Here is a 21,618-nt window from a genome sequence, read left to right as displayed (position 1 = left end):
CTGGTTTCTAGGGTCTTTTATTTGTGGCTGTGTCTACTCCCCCACCCAGTTTTGGGTGAGGGGGTCTGGCTCAGGGCATAAGCGTGGGGAGGGAAATAGCTCGACCTTTGTTAGCATTCCATGCAGCAAATAATTGGGGAGTAGAGGGAGGGAAAATAAATAAGTGATTGTGGTGCATGTGTCTCCCACCCCCATGGCTCTGCTGGGGAAAGTGGGTGGTAGGTGATTGTCCTGATGGCTCAGGGCTGCAGATGGGAAGAGAAAGGTGCACAATAGTGTCTCCAGCTTCCCCCTCCTCTAAATAGTGTCTAGGAGTCCCTTCTGTCCCAGGTCTGCTCTGGCTTTCGACTTGGCATTAAGTTCCACAGCTGGTGCAGATTTCTGTCCAGCAGTCAGTCCCATGCCCTGCCCAGGGGCTCTGCCATGCTGCTGTAATGCCAGCTGCATGGCCCAGATGCTGAGTGGTCGCATATAGGCAAGGGATCGGAATACTCGACGCTGGCAATATGCCTCAGGTGTCTGGAATGCCATCCCCAATCGCTCCCACACTGTGCGGTAGCAGCCTTCAGCTGTAAGAAAACCCTCTTCGATCAGGCCCTATTGGAAAAAATAAGTACAAAGTAAGGATTAAGGAAGAGAAAGAAGTCTCTGCTTTCTCAAAGATGACTTGGGAAGAAAAGAGGGAAACTGATTACCTCTTGGATCATGGTAGCAGCTAGCCCATAGACCACACCTACCCAGACCTCATCGGACTGAACACTGGATGTGTCAGGGACGCCATCTGGCTGCATACCGTTCACAGCCCCCATGGCTCCGCCTGCAAAGCCCTGGACATTCACTTCAAAGATTGTCTGGAGAGCTCGAATCACATGGGGGGTAGGGAATACCTGCCGAGAAAGAGATGGGGTCACTTCCTCCAACCAGCAAAAAAAGACACGAGTTCCTTCTTTCTCCCAGCACCCTAACCCATATCCCAGATCACTTTCATATCTTCCCCTCTTACCTCAGTATCCCCCTTGCCCAGTCCACATGCTTTCAGGAACCACTGACCAGCACACTGGTCAGACATGATAATACGGGATTGTGGCTGGGAGCTGCTATCATAGTTATAGTAACGGCCTATTTGAGTAGAGAAGGAAGGCATGGTAAAGCTTCTGATTTACTAATTTCCTGCCCCCTTAACCTAATATACCCACATTCATTCCAGAGCCAATCTCCCCCAGCATATGCTGCCCCTCCCCTGAAGTCTGCCTCACCATTCCAGAGAAGCCTCTCGTAAGCCTCCCGACCTCGGCTCAGGATGGACAAGAACTTCTCCTGGACATCTTGAGTTCCACACATGGCAGCCATTTGGACCATCACAGCCACAGCTGCCAGCCACAAGCCCCCACAGTAGGCACTGGCCAGGAATATAGGGTCAGGGTGATACCATCTCCATCCCATCATGATATACTCAGGACATGGGGTCAGAGATCAGAATAACACCCCTCTCTACTATTCCTAACCAGGAATATGGGTTTGGAGGCCAGAATAATACCCCACCCACATAGGGATAATTCTTCATTTCTAGGTATACCTGGGTCCTGTGGTGATCCATCCATCATAAGTCTGGTCTGCATAGCCCCCATTCTCAATTAGGCCATCTTGGTCCGTGTCAAACTTCATCTCAGATTCCATTACAGCCTGTAGTGGAGTACTCTAGGGGTTCACAACAGGCCCCACATTTTCTCCTCCAACCCCCAATGTCAAGGTGCATGGAACTGCATTATATGTCTGTACTTCTAGTACATAAGCCATGCCCAACCCTGATATGGCACATGGAACCTTACCTGGCACACAGGCCACATGTCCCTTAGGAAGCTCTCGTTGCCTGTCAGGTAAAAGTCCCGATAAATCTGCAGCACAAACTTCAGGTTCAGATCCTTCCAATCAGCTGTGTCATGAATTAGGTAAGCATTGATACGAAGCCAGGGCTCATCATCTGGTGTTAGGAAATGGGACACATGCAATTAATCAACTAACCAGCATTTATGAAATGCCTACTATGTATGTGGCACCGGAGATTCAAAGACAAAAATATAAGAGTCTGCTCTTAAGGGGCTTTCATTCTACTGTAAGAGATAGGTGTATATATAAAGATTTAGAGAATTATAAGGTTATTTAGGGAGGGAAGACATGAGCAGTTGGGGAGGGGGAATCCAGAAAGACTTCATGCAGAAGGTAGTATCTGAGCTGAATCTTGAAGGAAGAATGAGGCAGAAGTGGGGGATGCATTTTTATTCCTGGCAGTAGGATGGCAAGTGCTTGGAGCTGGGAGAGAGAATGTTGTGTGGGAGGAACCCTAACAAGGTCAGTTTGGCTAGAAGGTAGATGGTGGTATAATGAGGCTAGGAAGATAGGTTTGGGCCAGTTTTGAAGGGCTTTAAAAGTCAAATAGGAGTTTATATTTGATCCTGGAGGAAAAAGGGAGCCAATGGAGTTTACTGAATAAGGGAATGATGAGATCAGATCTGACCTGTGTTTAAGGAAAATCACTTTGGTAGCTGAAAAGAGGATGAATTGGAGTGAGGAAAGACTTTAGGCAGGGCAATCAATCTGAAGACTATTGCAATAGTCCAGGTGAAAAGTGCTAAAGGCCTAAAATAGGATGATAACTGTGTATGTATTAAGAAGGGAATGAATAAGAGATGTGGAAGTAGCAATGGCAAGATCTGGGGTGAAGGAGAGTGATGAATTGAGGACAAAACCAAAATGGAACATCTTGGAAGGCTGGAAGAATGATGATGCTCTTGACAGAAATCAGGAAATGTGGAAGCAGGGTGAGTTTTAACTGAAAGATGCTGAATTCTCATTCGGATGTGCTGATTTTGAGCTGTTTATGGGAAATCAGTTTGATGAGCCCAACAGGTAATTGATGATGTGGGCCTGGAACTCAGCAGAGAGATGAAGGCTGGATCAATAGATATGGGATTCATCTGCATATGGATGATAATTAAACCCACAGAGTTTATAAGGAGCTGATAAGGTCAAGTGAGAGTAAAAAGAAATTGGAGGGGGGAGGGGTTTCCATATTAAGACTGGGAATCCAAATACCTGGGTCCCCTACATCATGGGGAATCACATTTTTCTTCTTCACTGGAGCCACCACGCCACTCATTAGATATTTCTGCCGTGTCAAGTCTTCACTCAGAGTTGCTACAGCTAATGGAAAACAGACCAGTGGTTGTAAAGGACCTTAGAGATAGGTGAAGGGAGACTGTGGACATTTGAGGTGTAGGACAGAACGCTGAGGTCCTGAGATTTTTTTAAGGGGGAATCATGGCTGGGGAACTCTTACCCATGTCATACTGGAGGCTGAGCTCGAGTTTGGGCCACAACATGATGAGGGCAAAGGAAGCATAGAAGTGAACATCATATGTGTTGTACATGTGGTACTCCTGTCCTGGGAGGAAGAGTCTCTGAATGTCCCTGGGTGACCACACCTCCAAACACTTCTGATACTGCTCTGAGCCCTCAGCCCCCACCAAACACTGCCCCTTATGCTAAGATTCCCATGTTCCCTCCATCTTCCCCCATGTGTTCTCCCATACCCTCAAGGTAGGCAAAGCGCCCATATTCCTGCAGGGTAGGCCGAAGCTGGCTCATCATCCCATCGAATTCCTCTATGGTTGTTTCTTCTGTAACCTCCAGCCACACAGTACCCCCATCAGCCAGGAAGTATAATTCATTGAAAAGTGCAGACTTGTACCAGGCGGGCAGGGACCTAGGGGGCAGAGATAGGGGAGAAATATTTATATAATTTCCACTGAATACATTTAAAAAAACTTTTTTCTAAAAGTGAAAATATGTTTAGAACAGTGAAAAGTTTACCCTTAAAGAAGACTAGAGGAATGGGTATTCTAGTCATAGCTATGGCAAATGGGTGGAGCTGTCTGAGGAAAGAGCTGGGGACCTAGAGATTAGTACAGAACCAACATTGTGATAGCCAAATTTCACTGAAGACAAGCCTTAATAATTAGCTAAATAACATGATACAATGGACCAATGAGGACAGAATAATATATGGCTATTAAGACCCGATGTATGGTTAAACCAGTTAGTTGCTAGCCCAGATAAGAGAAAGAAGAGATTTCCTGATGTTAGGATCTTTGCATCTCTCATTTTAAAAGTACTTTCAGGGCAGCTTGGTGGTACAGTGGTAGAGCACTGGCCCTGAAGTCAGGAGGACCTGAGTTCAAATCCGGCCTCAGACCAGACACTTGACACTTACTAGCTGTGTGACCCTGGGCAAGTCACTTAACCCCAATTACCTCACCCCCCCCCCCAAAATTAAAAGTACTTTTATTCTCCAGGGGCCAGGCAATCAAGGAGAACCTGTGTACCACCCTGCTCCCAGCACCTCATCCCACCCTTCCCTTGTGATGTAACTACATAGCAATATAGCTTTGGAACTGGATGGGAAGGAGAAGAAAACAGGGCTCAGGACAGGGATTCTTCTTCTTCTTCTTCTATTTTTTTTTTTGGTGAGGCAATTGGGGTTAAGTGACTTGCCCAGGGTCACATAGCTAGTAAGTGTCAAGTGTCTGAGATCGGAATTGAACTCAGGTCCTCCTGACTCCAAGGCCGGAGCTCTATCCACTGTGCCACCTAGCTACCCCTAGGACAGGAATTCTTAATCTTTTCAGTATTTGAGGCAACTTTGGTAGTTTGGTATAAATAAATATGTATAAAATACATATGATTACAAAAGAAACCAATTATACAGACATATAGTAATTAAAATATTGCAAAAACCTGGACCCCAGGTTAAGACCCCATGCTCTAGAGGGTATGGAGAAGCAACAGAGAAGAGAATCCAGTGCAGCAGTGAGGGCCCCAAAGCAGCACTTCCATGAACAAGACCTTAAGTACTCCAGGGAGAAGGACAGAAAAATAGCCACATGAGTGGAGAGAGAAGGCCTCATCACCTCTAAGCCAGAGTAAATGAAGACAAGGCAGGACTCAACCCACAATTTGTGGGAACCTAAAGACAACTTTCCTGTGAGGTTATGACCATAATGAAATTCATTTTGAATCTTCCCTGTCTATACCCTGGAGTGAGCATCCTGGAAAGTGGATGGTCTGGGGGATCCCACAGGCTGAGGGGCAAGAAGACCCAGAGTTGTTCTGTCTGTGAGCAGGGGAGGGCGGGCATGACCACACCATTCAGAAGAACCTGCAGGCTGAGCCCACTAAGGTGGGGAAAGGGTCTTGACTGGAAAGACTAGACATGACCTGGAGGCCATCTCCCTATACCTGTCCTCCAGCACAGGGTTCTGCCACGCTGCAATTCTTTCCTCCCATGATCTATACTGAGTGAGTGCATAATGACAGAGGGCTGGAGCTGCATTTCCTTCTTGGCCAAAGAACCGAGTGTATCTCCTGAAAAAGAGATAGAAGATGATGATGAAAGAATCTTTGAGCCACATAAAGCAACTTCTCCACACTTTGTCCAGCCTCCCTGCATCTTCCCCAAAGCTCTGAGTCTCATTACCACAACCTGACATACTGTCTTCTCCTTCCCACCGGTCCTGCATCCACCCACTCACCCACCCACCCACTTCTCTTCCTTTACCTGTAGTGGGCGTGGCCCCTAGCTCCAAACAGAATCTTGGGCATGTCCCACGCCAATGCAAATTCCAGCTGGCATCTGCCTCTTCGGGGCAAATGGGCTCCCGCACACACAGCTCCACCTATGCCCTGTCCCTTTTGGGTTGGGGGGCTGGGGCCTAGGGATGACATGAGAGTTGTCAGCAAAGGAAAGCCCCCAGCCTTGGGGACCTGGTCTTCCTACTCAGCCCAGGACTATCTAGGAACCTCTTAGTGGAGAGTTGGGGGCACTCTAGGAGAGGGACATGGAAATAAAGTAGGTAACTGGACCCTCCCAACTCCCATGAATATATCTAGTTATCCTCAGTTGTAACCCTCTTACCAGGGTGGGAAGCAATCATTATTAGATTCTTCACCTATCAGACTATCAAAGCTGGGGACAAGCTTAACCGTTCTCTAATCCAGTTAGAACCCCTCACCCCTCTCACTCACCCTCCCCTCCACCTCACCAGATGGGGAGTCCAACTGTCCATCCAGGAGCAAGTCCCTCCACACCTTCTGTCCAGTGCCATCAGGGTCAAAGGCTGTGATATGAGTCACTGTGGTGTTTGCCTATCAGGATGTCACTCTTAGTAAAGGTGGCTAGCACCACATCTAAACCTTCCCCTTGCAGACCAGGCTACAGCTACCCACAGACTACTACAGATTACAGCTACCCATTTCCAGCTCTGAGTCTTGCAAGTTGGAGGAGTGAGAATTTAGGGATTATAGTGAAGACCATGGAGAGGACGCTACCCTGAGGCTGTGCTATTCCAACTGGTGAGTTAGCCAGCACAAATTCACATGGCTCCCTCTATCTGGCCAGGCCCAAACCCTGGACGATGTTTCACATCCCATCCAACCATCCACCTCAGCCATCTCCTTGACAGTTTTCTATCTCGTGCTCTGGGAAGAGGAATCAGATCAATACTACCATTGCTTCTGGAAGGATCATATCGATAGATTCTTCTATAGCCCCACTCACCATCCCTGTAATTTCTTTGGCCACCACTCCCTTATAGGTGTTATCTCCCCCTACTAGAATCTAAATTCCTTGAAGGCAAGAACTGTTGTGTTTTACTTTTGTATCTCCAACACTTAGTACAGTGCTTGGCACACATGTAACAAGCGCTTAATAAGTACTTGTCATTCATCCAATCATTCAAAGCCCACACCTTGTCTACTTGACACTTACCGAGAGTCGGGCAGCCACGGCCATTGTGTATGGGTTTGGGGGGTTTGGATGGTGTAGCAACAGTCCCTGAACAGCTTCCCCATCATGCTCTACGCAGAAGGGCTCATTCCATAGCCCTCCTGGGCCATCATGTCCATCTCCCAGGCCATTCCTCATGGAGAACATGATAGATACTTCCAAATCCTCATCACCAGTGTTCTCCACATCCCACACGAATACCCCCACAGGTAGGCTGCTGTCCTGGGTGGGAGAAGGGAGAGGACAAGGAGAAAGTAGACTCGAGTTGTTTACCTCAACACATACCCTTCTACATTCTAAACCTTTTCCTTTCATCAAAGATACTGTCTTGGGGGAATAAAAGGGTGATTCAAGCCTAGAGAGCTACATTGACGGGTAAAGGGAGCATTTGTGGAAGTGAGTGTTACCTGATTATTATCAGTCTGAGGTCAGGGATTAGTCTTACCTGGTAGTCATGGGGGAGGATGGGTGTGATCTGACGACAGGTCAGTGTGACTCGCTGCCCAGGCAGTTGGTAGACGGTCCAGGCTCGGGGGTAGAGTGCATGATAAAAAGCAAAGAATCCACACAAGCCCCAATTCCAGCTCCGCAAGACATTGGGACGCTCTAGGGACAGGACTTGCTGGTACACAGTCTGTCCTTCCCGCCGCAGGCATACAGTAAACTAAAAAAGGAAGACAGAATTTGCTTAGCCTGTCAACACTTCAAATTCAACATCTCTTAAATGTAACTTATCTTAGAGATGAGGAAAGATGGGCCCAGGGATCTCAAGTGATTGCTTAAGGTCACACAGCTATTAAGTATTAGGTATTGTTTTACACCCAAATTCTCTGACTCTGAACCAGGTCAAGTGCTCTTCCTAGCACATCAATTCTGTTATTCTCCATATCCCGTTGGTATGTCTCTTCAAGCCTCCTTTACATATATATTTTTTTCTTTTTATTCCCAATGCTACCACAGTGGGACAAAGCTACTATGACTGCTTTCTTGGACTTCTTCAGCCTCCTAATGAGTCTTCTGAAACCCCTGCTTTTGTCATCCTACTTACTCAAAAGCCTTCAGTGGCTTCCCAGGGAACGCTGGATCAAGTCAGTACTTCTTAGCCTTGGCTTTCACAACCAAGTCCTAAGCTACCTTTCCAGCCTTATCTCCAGCTACTTTCCTACACAAACCACCTACTGCAGCCAGGATGGTCTCACTGTCCCTGAAGCATACTAGGTATGCTCTTTCCTAACTCCATGCTTTTGTCCTAAGCTGGAATGTTCTACCTTCCATTTATCTGAACCCTACTAATTTTCAGAATAACTCAATCTCAGAATTGGAAGAGATTTAATCCAATCCATACTTAAATAAGAATCATCTCCTTTTCCTGACTATGGTTTGGCTTAAATGTTCTCTGGGGTCTTCCCAAATCTGAGATTCTATGATTTTATGAGAAGTGGTCATCTAGTTTCAGTTGGAAGATCTAAGACCTAAGAGCTGGAAAGGACCTTAGAAATCATCTGGTCCAACTACCAGCTCATTTTAAAGAAAGCCGAAGCTCAGAGGTGATGGGTCTTGCCCAAGTTCACATCTAGGTTTTAAATCCAGGTCTTTTGACTCCAAAATCAATGTTCTCTTCAGAGGTAGGATACCCAGTGTCTCCAGAGGAAGCCCACTTTACTTTTTGGTCAGTTCTAATTGTTTGGAAGGTTTTCCTTAGATTGGGCTGAAATTGCTCTCTGGAGCTTCTTTTCCCCTCATAATTCCACCCTCTGGGATCACACAAAACAAGTCTACACGTTTACAATTATCAAGTATGATATGGCATAATGTTACAGGCCAAGTCCCACTCAGATCATACTCTCCAAGAAACGCTCATGTTTGTCAACAAGACAGGGAGTTTGGATTTGGACATGCTGAGTTTAAGGACATCCAGTTCAAGATGTCCAAAAGGCAGCTGGAGACGAGAGACCATGCGTTAGTAGAAGGCAGAGCTGGAGAAGGAGATATGAGAATCATCATCATAGAGATGATGATCAAATCCATGGGAGCTGAGGAGATTGCCAAGCGAAATAATATAGAGGGAGAAAGGACAGAGCCTTGGAGGACAACCATAATTAGTGGGGATGATCTGGATTAAGACCCAGCAAAGGAGACTGAGAAAGAGTCAGCAGGGGAATCAGGAGAGACCAGTGTTCCAAAAACCTAGATAGAAGATGGTGATTGACAGTGTCAAAGGATATAGAGAGGTCAAGAAGAACAAGGATTGAAAAAAGGCCATTAGATTTGGTAATTAAAAGATTGTTAGCAACTTTGGAGAAAACAGTCAGTTGAATGATGTCTCAGAAGCCAGACTGCAGAGTGTAAGAAGTAAAGAAGTAGAGGCTTCTATTGTAGATGGCCTTCTCAAGGTGAGTCACAAAGTGGGAAGAAATATAGGATGATCGCTAGCAGCAGAGATGAATAGCTCAACTAAGGGTTTTTTTTGATGATGAGGGGGACACATGGGGATTCTGTAGGTGGTGGGGAAACAGTCAGTAGAAAGGGCCAGATTGAAGACAAGTGAGAGAGTGGGGATGATAAAGGGGACAATCTGAGGGAGGAGACAGGATGGAATGGGATCACTTGTGTGCAGGTAGAGGGGTCTGCCTTGGGAAGGAGAAGGGCCATCTCTTCATGTGAGACAGGTGAAGGACAGAATAGAAGGCACATGACTGATATGAGATGAAGAGAAGGGGAAAAGAGGGAGTTCTCAGCAAATGGCCTTAATTTTTTCAGTAAAATATGAGGCAAAATATGAGAGAGTAGAGGGGGAAGGAAGCCAAAGGAGGCTTGAAGAGGGTTGAAAAGTGTGGAAGTGAGCTGTGGTGAGTGGAATAGTGAGTTAATGAGGGAGGTATAAAAGGACTACCTTGCAGCAGTAAGGACCCAATTGTGATTACGTAATAAAAATTTGTAGTGGACCCTGTCAACGTAATTTTGTGATTTTCTCTAGTTTCGTTCAGCTGCACGTGTATAGGAACAAAGACAACGGATGATGCAAGTGATCCAAGGCTGAGGCTTAGCAGGGCAAGACTGGTTATATAAAGGGGTAAGGGACTCAAGAAAAGAGGAAAGTGTAAAGTTGAACTGGTTCATCAAGGGACCAAGACAAGGAAGGGAGGAGAGTGTAGCCCAGTGTAGGGGTGGTGGCCTGGGAAAGAAATGAGACATCAAGGGACTGGATGTCATAATGAAGATGAAGGGTTTAGGGTTGTAAGGCAGAGGGAGAGACTGTGATCAGATGAGGGAATTTCAGAGTTCATGAATATGGAAATGGTATATCTGAAGGTGAAGGAAAGATCAAGGGTATGATAATCTTTGTGTACAGCAGAGGTGGGAGGAGAAATGAATAAATTGAGGAACTGTGAGGTTAGCATCTTATAAGGAGTACATACATGTATGTTGAAGTTCCCTAGTATAAAGACAGGAGTTGAGGAAGAGCTAAAGGCTGTAGGCCAAGCACTGAAGAAAAAAAGTTGGGAGGGCATCCCAGAGGTCAGTAGACAACAGCTTCTGGGGTGGTAGATATGGATTAAGTGAACCTTAAAGGATGAGAAGAAGTTACCTTGTGATGATGATAGAGAGAGAGAACCTGGAAGTGGCAATGGGGAGCCAGGAGTATTCCAGTTCTCTGACCTTGACCAGTGAATTGGGGGTAATGAGTGAAAGTGCAGCCAATGCTGGAAACAGAGGCCAGGGAGGCTGTGTCATCAGGAGGGAGCCAGGTCTCACTGAGAATCAGAAGACTGAAGGAGTGGGAAAAGATGTAAGATGAAAGAAAGTAAGTTTGTTGCCTATGGAGCAGGCATTCCAGAGCACAGTGGAAGAGGTAGATAGCTTTGGGGTGGGACATGGAGGGGGGATATGAAGAAAATGGGAATAGGGGATAGGAAGTGGGTGACCAGGGAAGAAGTCTGAATAATGATTGCTTGAGGGTCAGAATCACTAGGATGGAGATGGCATGACTAGGAGGGAGTTAATCACTGACAGAGTTTAGGTACATTTTCATTGTTCATAGGGTTTTAGGCAATTCAGGACAGGGGACAGGTCTTGAAGCTGAAAGAATGATATTATTTCCCATCCCCCAAAATAGGAGACATGGCTGGAAAATGGATGGAATGGCCTTTCTCCTCCTTCTTGGAAGAGAGGAACCTGGTGCTCTATAGAATGATGTTCTCCACTACCAGCAGGAGGCAGGAATATTTCAATATTGTCTCCTTTTCTGGAGGGATGCTGAAAACCAGGTGGGAGACCTGGAATGAGGAAATGCTTTTCTCTCTCCTCCAAATTCATATAGACATGCCCTGTTTCTCAGTGGTGGGACTTTTACTTCCCAGAGTAGGAAACAGGTCTTCTGCCCTGTAGGTCCCCTGCAACTTTCATTTAGCTTCAGATAGTCTGCTTGACTTTATTCTCATTCTTCTTCCTCTATCCCACTGCTAGAATGTTATTAACCAGTGATTCAGAGAACGTGGGTATGAGTTTGGCTTCTGCCATTTACTAGCTGTGCTACCATGAGCCAGTCTCTTTACTCGAATCTCTGCTTCCTCATCTGTAAAACAGGGAAATTACTACTACATTACCTACCTCTCAGGGTTGTCGTGAGGATCAAATGAGATAATTTATATAAAGAACACTGTATACCTGGAAACAATACTCTTTATCCTCATGTTCTCCACAAGGCCTTTTCCTTGTTCCTTAAGTCCATGTTGATCTTTCTGCCCACTGTTTCATCATAAGGCACACTAAATCTCCCACTTTTTTTGGCACTTACATCAGTCTCAAAAGGAAGAGAGGGAAGAGAACAAGCATTTATTAAGCACCTTCTAAGTGCCATGCACTGTGCTAAGCACTTGACAAATATTACCTCATTTGATTATCACAGCCAGCCTGAGAAGTACATGTTATTTTTATCCCTATTTTTACAAGTAAGGAAACTAAGGTAGACAAAAGTTAAGTGACATGTTATGAAGCTAGTGTGTGATGCTAGATTTGAACTTAGGTCTTCCTGACACCAGGCCCACTGCTATGCTACCTGACTGCCTCAAAAACTATTTTCATGTGTATTTAAGTCTTGTCTCTCCCAAACGACCATAAGCTCTTTGATGGCAAAGGCTATGAAGAAATTAACCTTCCTTGGTAGAAGCTACATCTATCATTATTATTACATGTGTTAAGTAATTTTAATATTGTAAAACTATTGTGACAGGAATCTGCAAGGTCACTACCCTGGGAGAACTTGAGTGATATCATTAAAGAGAACCTGTAGAAGACAGAGATGAAAACCTGACAGCCTCATTTATTGGTTTGGGACCTAAAAGTCGTCTTTGCTCTACAAATGAGCTGAGAACTTAAGGCATCCCTCAGACCAGAAACATGAAAAAGTCAACAGGGAAGTTAAGTACTGAAAAGGGAAAAGATAGGGAGTTTCATGTGATGTATAGAGGCTCCAAAGGAAAAATGGTCCCTGTCATTGAGGTGATATAGTTCTAGTGGGTGTAGCACTTAGACCAATAGGTTAAGAATTTGAGCTTCATTACAGGATAGAATCAACCTACAGAACTGGTTAAATATGCTTCAGGCAAACCAAATAGGACAGAGAAAAACAGGTTTAGAGGTGAATCAAGGGTGGGGAACCTGTGGCTTCAAGGCCACTTGTGGCCATCTAGGTCCTTGGGTGTGGCCTTTTGACTGAGTCCAAGTTTTACAGACCAAGTCCTTTTATTAAGGAGATTTGTTCGGTGAAGATTAGATTCAGTCAAAGGGCTGCACTTGAGGACCTAGAAGGCGACATGTAGCCTCGAGGCTGCAGGTTCCCCACCCCTGAAGATGTCAGGATCATAAGGTTTAGAGCTGGAGATCATCCAGTCCATTGTATATGAGGGTTGGAAACCAGTGACTAGCAAAAAGGACAAGGAAGGCAAGATTAGTGGAGAATGGCTTGAAATTCAAGGGGGAAACTTTGGCAGCCAAATAAAGAAGTACTTTGGTTATCCAGGGGCCAGGACAGCAGGACAATTCCAGGGCAAAGGAGATAAGGTAGGGGTTCATACCTGAAAATAATACTGAAAGCAGGTTCTGGAAAGGATTGAAATCCCACAAGATGTGGCAGTGCTGACAATCTGAATCTACCTCAGGCTAAAAGCTTGAGTATCTCTGTCCATCACCCATTCTCTGGCATCTACTCCAAAGAGCTGACATAAGAAAAAGGGGCAGAGTTTATCCTGTAAAATCTGTGCCAGCCAAGTCAATCTTGAGCTAGATGTTAAATATGGAATCAGAAATCTGTACTGTATGAGTTTGTTTGCTTCTATGCTTTCATCCTTTATTTTTATTTTCCTTGAGTTTCCCAGTTAAAGTTCTTCTTAAAAATTCTAACCTCGTTTCTACAGAACCAAATTAAAAAGGATTTGTTCAGGTTAAGAAGATAAATGGTCCCAGGAGTGAGGTGGTCATGACAGCAGAACAACAATAGCTTCATAGGCCTTGGGAAAGGCCTTTTTTAGAGCTAAGGTAGGTACTTACTGTCTTAACTCTAGAGGCCCCTTTCCTCAGCTTTTAAGTATGTTCTTTCAATCAATACTTCAAGGATTTGTGATTTCAAACTCCCTCTGCTAACAGAGATTGCAACCAAAGCACAAAGGTAAAGACAAGGATAGTTGAGGATGCCTATCCTCTCCTACTTGGGCTATTCCTCCTCAGGGACTAGGCTATAGCTTCTTGTTTGCTCCTTCTAGTCTGGGGCCCATGAGGAGGCACAAGTAGGCACTTGCTGAATTCAATTATTTTCTTTCACATCCTTCATCCTCCCCACTCTCCTTACCTGGTCAGCCATCACTGTTCGGTGCTGGTATATCCCAGGGTTGAGCTGCCATCGACAGAACTGGCCCCTCCAGCCACGGGTAATGGTACCACCTCCAATCCCACCCAGTGGACAACCTAGAGACATAGCCAGGGGTCAGAGACCAACACTTGAAAGCAGAAGGAGAGGGAGGGGGGAAGGGAAAATATTGGAAGTGAGGTGACAAGCTACAGATGAGAGAACATAAAGTCACATCTTGTTCGATGGACTACACGGAAAGCATGTTTTGTTTGTTTTTAAAAGATGGAGAAGTGGCCTCTTTTCTTCTTCCCAATTTCCCCCCTGAAGAGGTTGGAACTTTTTCCTTGAAAGTGAAATGTATGAATTCTTTGCTTTTTCTCCCTCGAGGAGTGCTCACCGTAGATTTGTCTCAAGGGAAGGCAGTTAAACATGTCTATGAATGGAGTCTTCTTCTCCACCTGTGTCTTCTGGTACCACCATTTAAGATACCTAAGGGCAGAAATGACACTGACAGGTAAGAGAGGTAGTAGCAGTTCCAATTCAAGTTCTCTATTTCCAAATGCCTTCTACATGTCCCAATAGCACCTCGAACTTACTAAGGCCCAAACCAAACTCGTCCCCTTCCCTTCTAAGCCAATTTCTCAACCTTTCTTATTTCTATCAACAACAAATGCACTCTTTCCTTCAACCAAGCTAACTTTAGGGAATCTTTGATTGAGGGGATTTGAAGAGGGGAGCCTCTTGTTTACTCCTTAAAAGATTTAGTCTGTTAGTAATCTTGTCACATCATCCCCATGAAATGTCCTTCATGTCATCCCTTTCTTCTCATAGCCACCAACTCAGTCCAATTTCTCATCATTTATGAGCATAGATTTAGAGCTGGAAAAGACCTCAGAAGTTAGCCAGTTTAACCTTCTCATTTTGAGGTCATACCGTAAGCGGCAGAGCCAGAATTTGAATTCAGGTCCTCTTATTCCAAATCCAGTATTCTTTCCACCTCACTACACTACAGCCAATCTCTCCCTTTTACTCTAACCTGTACACTGCTGTAGGATTAATCTTAAAACATCAGTTTTTTCATCCTACTTCTTAAACAAAAACACTTTTTAATGGCTGCCCAGTACCTACAGTAGGCCAAAATCCAATTTAGCTTGGCACTCAAGGTTTTTCACAATCTGGTCCCATTGTATCTTTCTAGGCTCATTTCTTGTTACTTTCTTATTTGAGACAGCCTGAGGAACTGGGAGGATACATGAAAGTGCCATTTATAGAAATAAGGAAGTCAAGAGGAAACCTGGTTTACTAGGCAAGGTAATTATGGAAATAATGACTGTGTGACCCACCAGTGCCTCAGATTCAACAACAACACTGGTTTTGGATTCAAAAGACCTGGGTTGGAGTCTGGACTTTGGCACTTGCTATCTGTGGAACCCTAAGTAAATATCCTCAATTTCCCTTTCCTCATCTATAAAATACAGATAACGAAAGCTATGCTACCCCTTTGTACATTGTAAAACACTTTATCAATGGGAGTTATTGTTATATAAACCCATCATTCCAGCTAGCCTGTGATTCTCATTGCCTCCACATAATCCACACCTATATTTTTGCTTGTGATGTTGGCTTTCTGAAATAGTTTTACCATTCTTCTCCACTTAATTCAAATCCTGTATTTCAAGGCTGACAAATTAACTTTATTTTTTATTGTGTGGGCATATAACAGAACAAATATTGAATAAATGCCTAGTGTAGAGAAAATGCTAAAAGTGAAAATTTTAGAAAATAGTCTCTTCAAGCAATAAATCAAAAAATAAAGTCTAGTACCCAGATATAGATATAAGTGCAATGTGAAGAAACTCTTTTTTTCTCTGATAGAAATTATAAAATGAAATATTCTGTGAACTCTGAGGGAAAGATCATTATCTTTCAGATCAGGAAAGGTTTCCTGAAAGACTGGCATTTGGGTTGAGCTTTCAAGGATGAGTAGGAACAATATGACAAAACCTATGCGTATGAAAGGTTATTATGACAATGGTATGAAGAATGGATTGGAGGGAGCAGGAAATGTAGGTGAGAAGACTTGTTAGCAAGCTACTTCAACAGTACAGACTCTTATGAGAGCCTGTACTACAGTGGTAGTTGTAGCAACAGAGAGAAAAAGGCAGATTTGAGAGATGCTGAAGAAGTGGAATCACTAGGACTAATAGGACATAAGAAAGAGGGAAGAGTCAAAGATATCCTCAAGGTTATGAACAGGGGATAACTAAGTGAATGGTGATACCACGTATAGAACTAGTGAAGAAAGAATAAGTTTAAAGAAGATAATGAACCCGATTTCTGAATGTAGATTTTGTAAGATTTAGACAGAAAAGACCTTAAAGAACATCTAACACAACTCCCTTGTTGCACAGGTAAAGAAAATGAGGCTCTGAGGGCTTAAGCTATTTGTTCAAGATAACAGTGAGCCAGTAGCAGAATTAGGGTTTGATATCAGGTCTTCTGACTCCAAATCTAAGTCATTTTCAATATGCCAGTTGTCTCTTGACAGGCTCCTGAGACATCCAGGTGAAAATGTCTTGTGGTCAGATGAAGATGCAGGTCTGGACCTCTTCAGGAAGGGAGGTACAGATACAGGAGCTGTCTGCATAAAGGTAGTGCGTGAAGCTCTGTCAATGAATGAGACTGCCAAGGTGGGAAGTGTAGAGAGAATTAGGCTGGGAGCTCCTTGAGAACAGAGACTACCTTCTGGCCTTTATTTGCATTCCCAGCACTTAGCCATTTAACACAGTGCTTGGCACATAGTAGGCTTAAAAAATGCTCATTGACTGAGAGGGAACCAAGGTTAAATTCCTTAGAAAGCATCAAAATATTGGGAAATAGGTGAAGAGCCAGCAACAAGGATAAAGAATTAATGGTGATGAGAACCAAGACAGTGTGATCTCTCCAAAGTTGGGGGAATGAAGGAATATCCAGTACGAAAAGGTGGTCAATGTCTATAGAGAGGTCAAGAAAAATGAAGACTGAAAAAACTTGAAGCTGGATTTGGTAATTAAGGGATCCTTAATGATCTTGGAGAGAGCAATTTTAGTAGAGTGATTGTGGTGGAAGCCTAGTTGCAAGGTGTTGAGAGGCACTGGGTAGTGAAAAAGTGGAGGCATCTGGCATAAACAACATTTTTAGTAAGTTTAGTAGTGAAGGGAAAGAAAGTAATGGAAATCTGGTCTCTCAAATAAGACAATAAGCTGTTTGGGACAGGAACTATGCCTTAAATCTTATTATTTCCCCAAAGAAAAACACCTTGCAAGTATTAGGTACACAATAAATGTTTGTTGATTGAAGGATTAGCTCAAATCTCATCTGGTTCATTAAGTCTTCCCCGTTCTAGCCTATCACTACTTCTGTTGCCTTTTGAGTTTTTTATACCATTAATTTTAGTAATCGACTACTGTACTCAAACATTTGAACAATAATGATATAGGTTTCATCCTCTTAAGCCAACTAGATTTAAATTCTTCAGAGGACAGAGTAGTCCTAGACTACTTTGGTATTCCTTAAAAGATCTTCCATAGGGCATGGCACAAGTAAGCATTTAATAAAAATAAATTAACAAATGATGGGATGAGAAATGGAAGAGAGATGCAGGGGCAGACATGAGATGAAAGAAGTGGGATAAACAGTACGCTCCAAGGGAAGGTGAGAAAGAGGAAAACAGAATTAAGATGGAAAGAGAGAAGGCATAAGAAATTTGGGGATAGAGTTTGGCAAGCAGGGGGGAAAGGTGAGTTGAAAGATAAGGCAGGAGAGTATGGCTTAAGCGAAAGGTGAGAAACAAGTTTCTACCTAGCTATGGCAGTGCTGATGGCAAATTTATGTTACACAAACTCAACTGGTGCCTCACTGATGCTAAGTAATCCTTTTATACCTCCCTTATTAACTTACTATCCCATTCTCCACCAGCAGCTCTTCCAAACCTTTTCATCCTTTCTCAAACTTCCCATGGCTCTGCCTCCCCTCAACTCTTTCATCTGAGAATCTGGTCTCACATTTTAGTGAAAAAAATTAAGTCCTTTTGCTCTTCTCCCCTTCTCATCTCGTATCACTAGGGTGTCTTCAGACACTATCTCCTCCTTCCCCCATTTCACATGAAGAAGTGACCCTTCTTCCCAAGGCAAACTCTTTCTACTTGCACAAGTGATCCCATTCCATCCTCTCTCCTCCAGCAGAGTGCCCCCTCTTTTGTCCCCACTGTCTCACTCTTCAATCTCTTTCCATCTGCTGACTGCTGCACTATAAACATGCTTTGCTTACAAACTCGTCCATGTCTCCCTCTCACTGTCAAAACCCTTTCTTGAACCACTCATCTCTGCTGCTAGCTGTTATCCTATATTTCTTCTAATGTTTGTGGCTCAACTCCTTGAGAATGCCATCTGGAGTAAATGCCTTCACTATCATTCAACTGAAATTGTCCTCTCCAAAGTAATCAGTGATTTCTTAATCACCAAATCCAACGGCCTTTTCTCAGTCCTCATCCTTTTTTTTTTTTGGTGAGGCAATTGGGGTTAAGTGACTTGCCCAGGGTCACACAGCTAGTAAGTGTCAAGTGTCTGGTCTGAGACTGGATTTGAACTCAGGTCCTCCTGACTCCAGGGCCAGTGCTCTATCCACTGCACCATCTAGCTGCCCCCAAGTCCTCATCCTTCTTGATCCCTCAGCAGCCTCTGACATTGCCCATCACTCTGCTTGCATTACTCTTTCTTGTTTCTTCTCCTTTCTCTCTGACGGCTCTTTCTCAGTCTCCTTTGCTGGATCTTCATCCAGGTCATGACCACTAACCCATCAGTATCCCTACTAGGCTCTGTCCTGTGCCCTCTTCTCTTCTTCCTCTATACAATTTCATTTGTCTATCTCATCATGTCCCATGGACTGAATGATCATCTCTATGCTGATGATTCTCAGATCTACTCATTCAGCCCTAATCTCTCCGTCGACTTCCAGCCTCACATCTCCAATTGCTCTTAGACATCTTAAACTAGATGTCCTGTAGACATCTTTTATACCTCTCCCTCTCTTCCCTTTTATCCAATCTGACCAAGACCTGTTGGTTTCACCTTTGCAACATTTTTGTAAACTCCTGGAGAACAAGGACTATCTCTAGGTTTTCTTTGTATCCCTAGTGCTTAGTACAGTGACTGGCACACAGTAGGTGCTTAGTAAATGCTTACTGATTGACTTACTCACAGTGACCCAGGAAGAGCACTATTTCTCCTTCCCCACACCTTCTCCTCTCTGATAATCTCCTTTCTTGGGCCCTTCTCTCTTCCTTCATCTTAAGAGCAGCCTAGTCATTCCTCGGCTTGTTTGGCTTTCTTTGTAATTTCAATCATATCACATAGAGTCATCCTTTGGGCTTCCCTCTTTGCCCCACCCTACATTTTTCTTACTGAGGTACCCCAACTCCCAATCTCATTCCAGTTCCCTGTGTCACAGCTCCCACCCCACCCTGGCATGGGGAAACTGAGGCCCCAGTCTGGATCCAGGATGACTCGGCCTGTGGTCAAGCTCCTCTGAATTCAAGGGTCCAGGAAAGACTTAGCCATGCACATATTATCACTCCTCCTACACTTCCCCAAGAACTACAAGATGAACTCTCTGGCTCAAACCATTCAGGGGAAAAACCAGATTAGGTTGGTGCCCACCAAAAGTATGGAGTAGCCTTTTCTAACACATAGCTATGGCTAACCAAAGGGAACTCTGTCACCTGTTGTCTCTACACAAGGTAGCTTGACTTGCCCCTACTCAATAACTGATGGGAGAATGGTAAAGGACCTGAAGGAACCCATGCACAGACTTTTGGGCAGGGGTAGGGAACCGGTGGCCTTGAGGCCACAGGTGATGCTCTAGGTCCCTGGGTGAGGCCTTTTGATTGAGTCCAAGATTTACACAATAAATCCTTTTATTATGGAGATGTGTTCGGTGAAGTTTGGATACAGTCAAAGATCCACACCCAAGGGCCTAGAGGGCAGCAGGTGGCCTTGAGGCTGCAGGTTCCCCACCCCTGTTTTAGGGCCTTCAGGGTAAGTAATAACCTTTGCTTGTAGTTATCATATCACTCTTATCTTTTCCCAACCTTAGATATAATCAGTTCTGGGTTTCTTTTCCTACCCTTTTCTCCAGTTGTGTGTTTCCTAATCAGACTCAGGGTCATGCTCCTCTGCCTATCCTGCATCCACCTGTCTGTGCCTTATTTTGAGGTTCATGTCCTCCCACTTTACTCACCTCGTACTGTAAAGCAACATTCTCTTTCGGCTTGCTATCTGGGGATGGGGGGGTAGAAAGGAGAGAACCATGGCCCTGAAATGAACCTTAGACAGGTTCTAGGATAAATAGAAAGTCTCTGGTACCATGTGCTACCATCTATCTTTTTTCTTTTGAGAGCATCTCAAATTTACTACTGATTATTAAATGCAACCATTAAACCACACATTATCCACTGAAGCAGCTGGACTAATACTTCTGAGGTTCTTTCAAGTTTTAAATTTATGATTCTTGGAGTCAATGCAGATTGCCTCCCATACTGACTATTGTCCCCAAATCCAGAAGGTGTTAGGGTGAGCGTTCAAGGGAGGCTTAGACGATGGGATAGGAGGAAATTTGGAAAATGTTTACAGTTTGGTGGAAATCTAACTCATAGTACCTTGTATGCTGCCTCACAACAGTCATAAATAGTTGGTCCCTACCTTTCCTTCCCCTGCCTTGGGTGTCTAGCTATCTGGAAACATAAACAGTAGCCTAGAGTGAAAACACAAGAATTCAGGAAAAAGGGGACTGGAGGGCAGAGTCTAGTAGTCTTAATTCTGAGCAATGCAGGGTCCTGAGTTTCCTAGAGGTTAAGTGGTCAAGATATGACATGCATTCACTGCAAGACCCTATTTCTTCTATTTTCCCCTAGTTCAAATAATGGGGTAATGGGAAGGAGAAATATGTCTAGAACATAAGGGACACTCAATGTTAGCTAAGTAAGATGTTATGGAGTCAGAAGCAAGGAAACACTTACCGGACACCCATGCCCAAGTGCTTCACCAAGTTGCTCATGGAGACGTTGTTGGCATGGAAGGGCTTCCTCTTCTCAAGAAATTCATGAGCTAAGCAGATGCGCCAGCCAAACTGAGGTACCTGGTGGCCCATGGCTGTGCCCTCATAGGCGGCCATCAGCTGCCCAGGGTCTTCTGGGATGCCACTGTTTGGATCATTCCTCTCCCTTGTGTCCTCTGGGTTCTCACAGTCTGGAATGTCCTCTGTGCTTCCATAGCTTGGGCTCCCCATGTTTTGGGAGCCACAGTTCTCTGACCCAAGGGCCCCTAGGTCTCCCTTGATTCCTCTAACCTCGGGGGTCCTGGTCCTGGTCCCCAACTCTCCCTCCATGGTTCTTGGTCCTGCAGTCTCCGAGGCCCACGTTAGCAAAGCTCTGACCCGGGCACCGTCTTGTCAAGTTCCTGGGCTCCGGGGTGAGCCGGGGCGCGTCTCCTGCTTCGCTGCCCTCGGGCTTACCCAGGCCTTCTGGGGGGGTAGATCTGGGCAGAGACGACCTGAGCCAGGGCCACAAAGGAGAGGCACCGAATCACTGCCTTAAACCCGGGGTGGGAACGGCTGGACCCAGACCTCCAGATCATGGGTCCAGAGATAATACAGGTCAGCCGCAGGAGAGGAGGGAGGAGCCCCTTTATCGGGCCTTAAAGGCCCCGCCCCGCCCTGCGGGCGGACCGGACGGAGGCGCCAGGTCCCAGCCCCTAAGCGGCCCCACTTCCGGTCCCAGGGGAGGTGGGTGGGAGCAGTCCCGGATCCTGGATCCCGGATCCCGGATCCCGGATCCCGGACCCTGTCCTCTACCGGCTCTTCGGCCGGAAGAGTCTCTCCCGCGGAATCAGACAGG

The 21,618-nt window shown here is 45.0% G+C and overlaps 1 protein-coding gene across 1 annotated transcript; it reads right to left on the bottom strand.

Moving 5' to 3' along the window:
• Nucleotide 1: 1 nt before the first annotated feature.
• Nucleotides 2–21,609, bottom strand: GBA2 (glucosylceramidase beta 2). Its single transcript, XM_027839624.1, has 17 exons — nt 20,743–21,609; nt 14,086–14,177; nt 13,689–13,804; nt 7,287–7,505; nt 6,824–7,063; nt 6,099–6,201; nt 5,615–5,768; nt 5,296–5,421; nt 3,591–3,763; nt 3,338–3,442; nt 3,094–3,201; nt 1,830–1,981; nt 1,577–1,683; nt 1,257–1,399; nt 1,004–1,119; nt 696–887; nt 2–597 (listed from the first exon to the last, which is right to left on the bottom strand). The coding sequence occupies exons 1-17, from the start codon at nt 21,108–21,110 to the stop codon at nt 298–300; spliced, it is 2,814 nt and encodes a 937-aa protein (XP_027695425.1). The 5' UTR covers nt 21,111–21,609; the 3' UTR covers nt 2–297.
• Between the last annotated feature and the right edge of the window lie 9 nt (nt 21,610–21,618).

The sequence above is a fragment of the Vombatus ursinus genome, unplaced genomic scaffold, assembly GCF_900497805.2.
Source record: "Vombatus ursinus unplaced genomic scaffold, bare-nosed wombat genome assembly UNPS02014832.1, whole genome shotgun sequence".
In the NCBI taxonomy this organism is placed as follows: Eukaryota; Metazoa; Chordata; class Mammalia; order Diprotodontia; family Vombatidae; genus Vombatus; species Vombatus ursinus.
The sequence above is the reverse complement of the archived record's forward strand: the minus strand, read 5'-3'. Positions and strand labels throughout refer to the sequence as shown.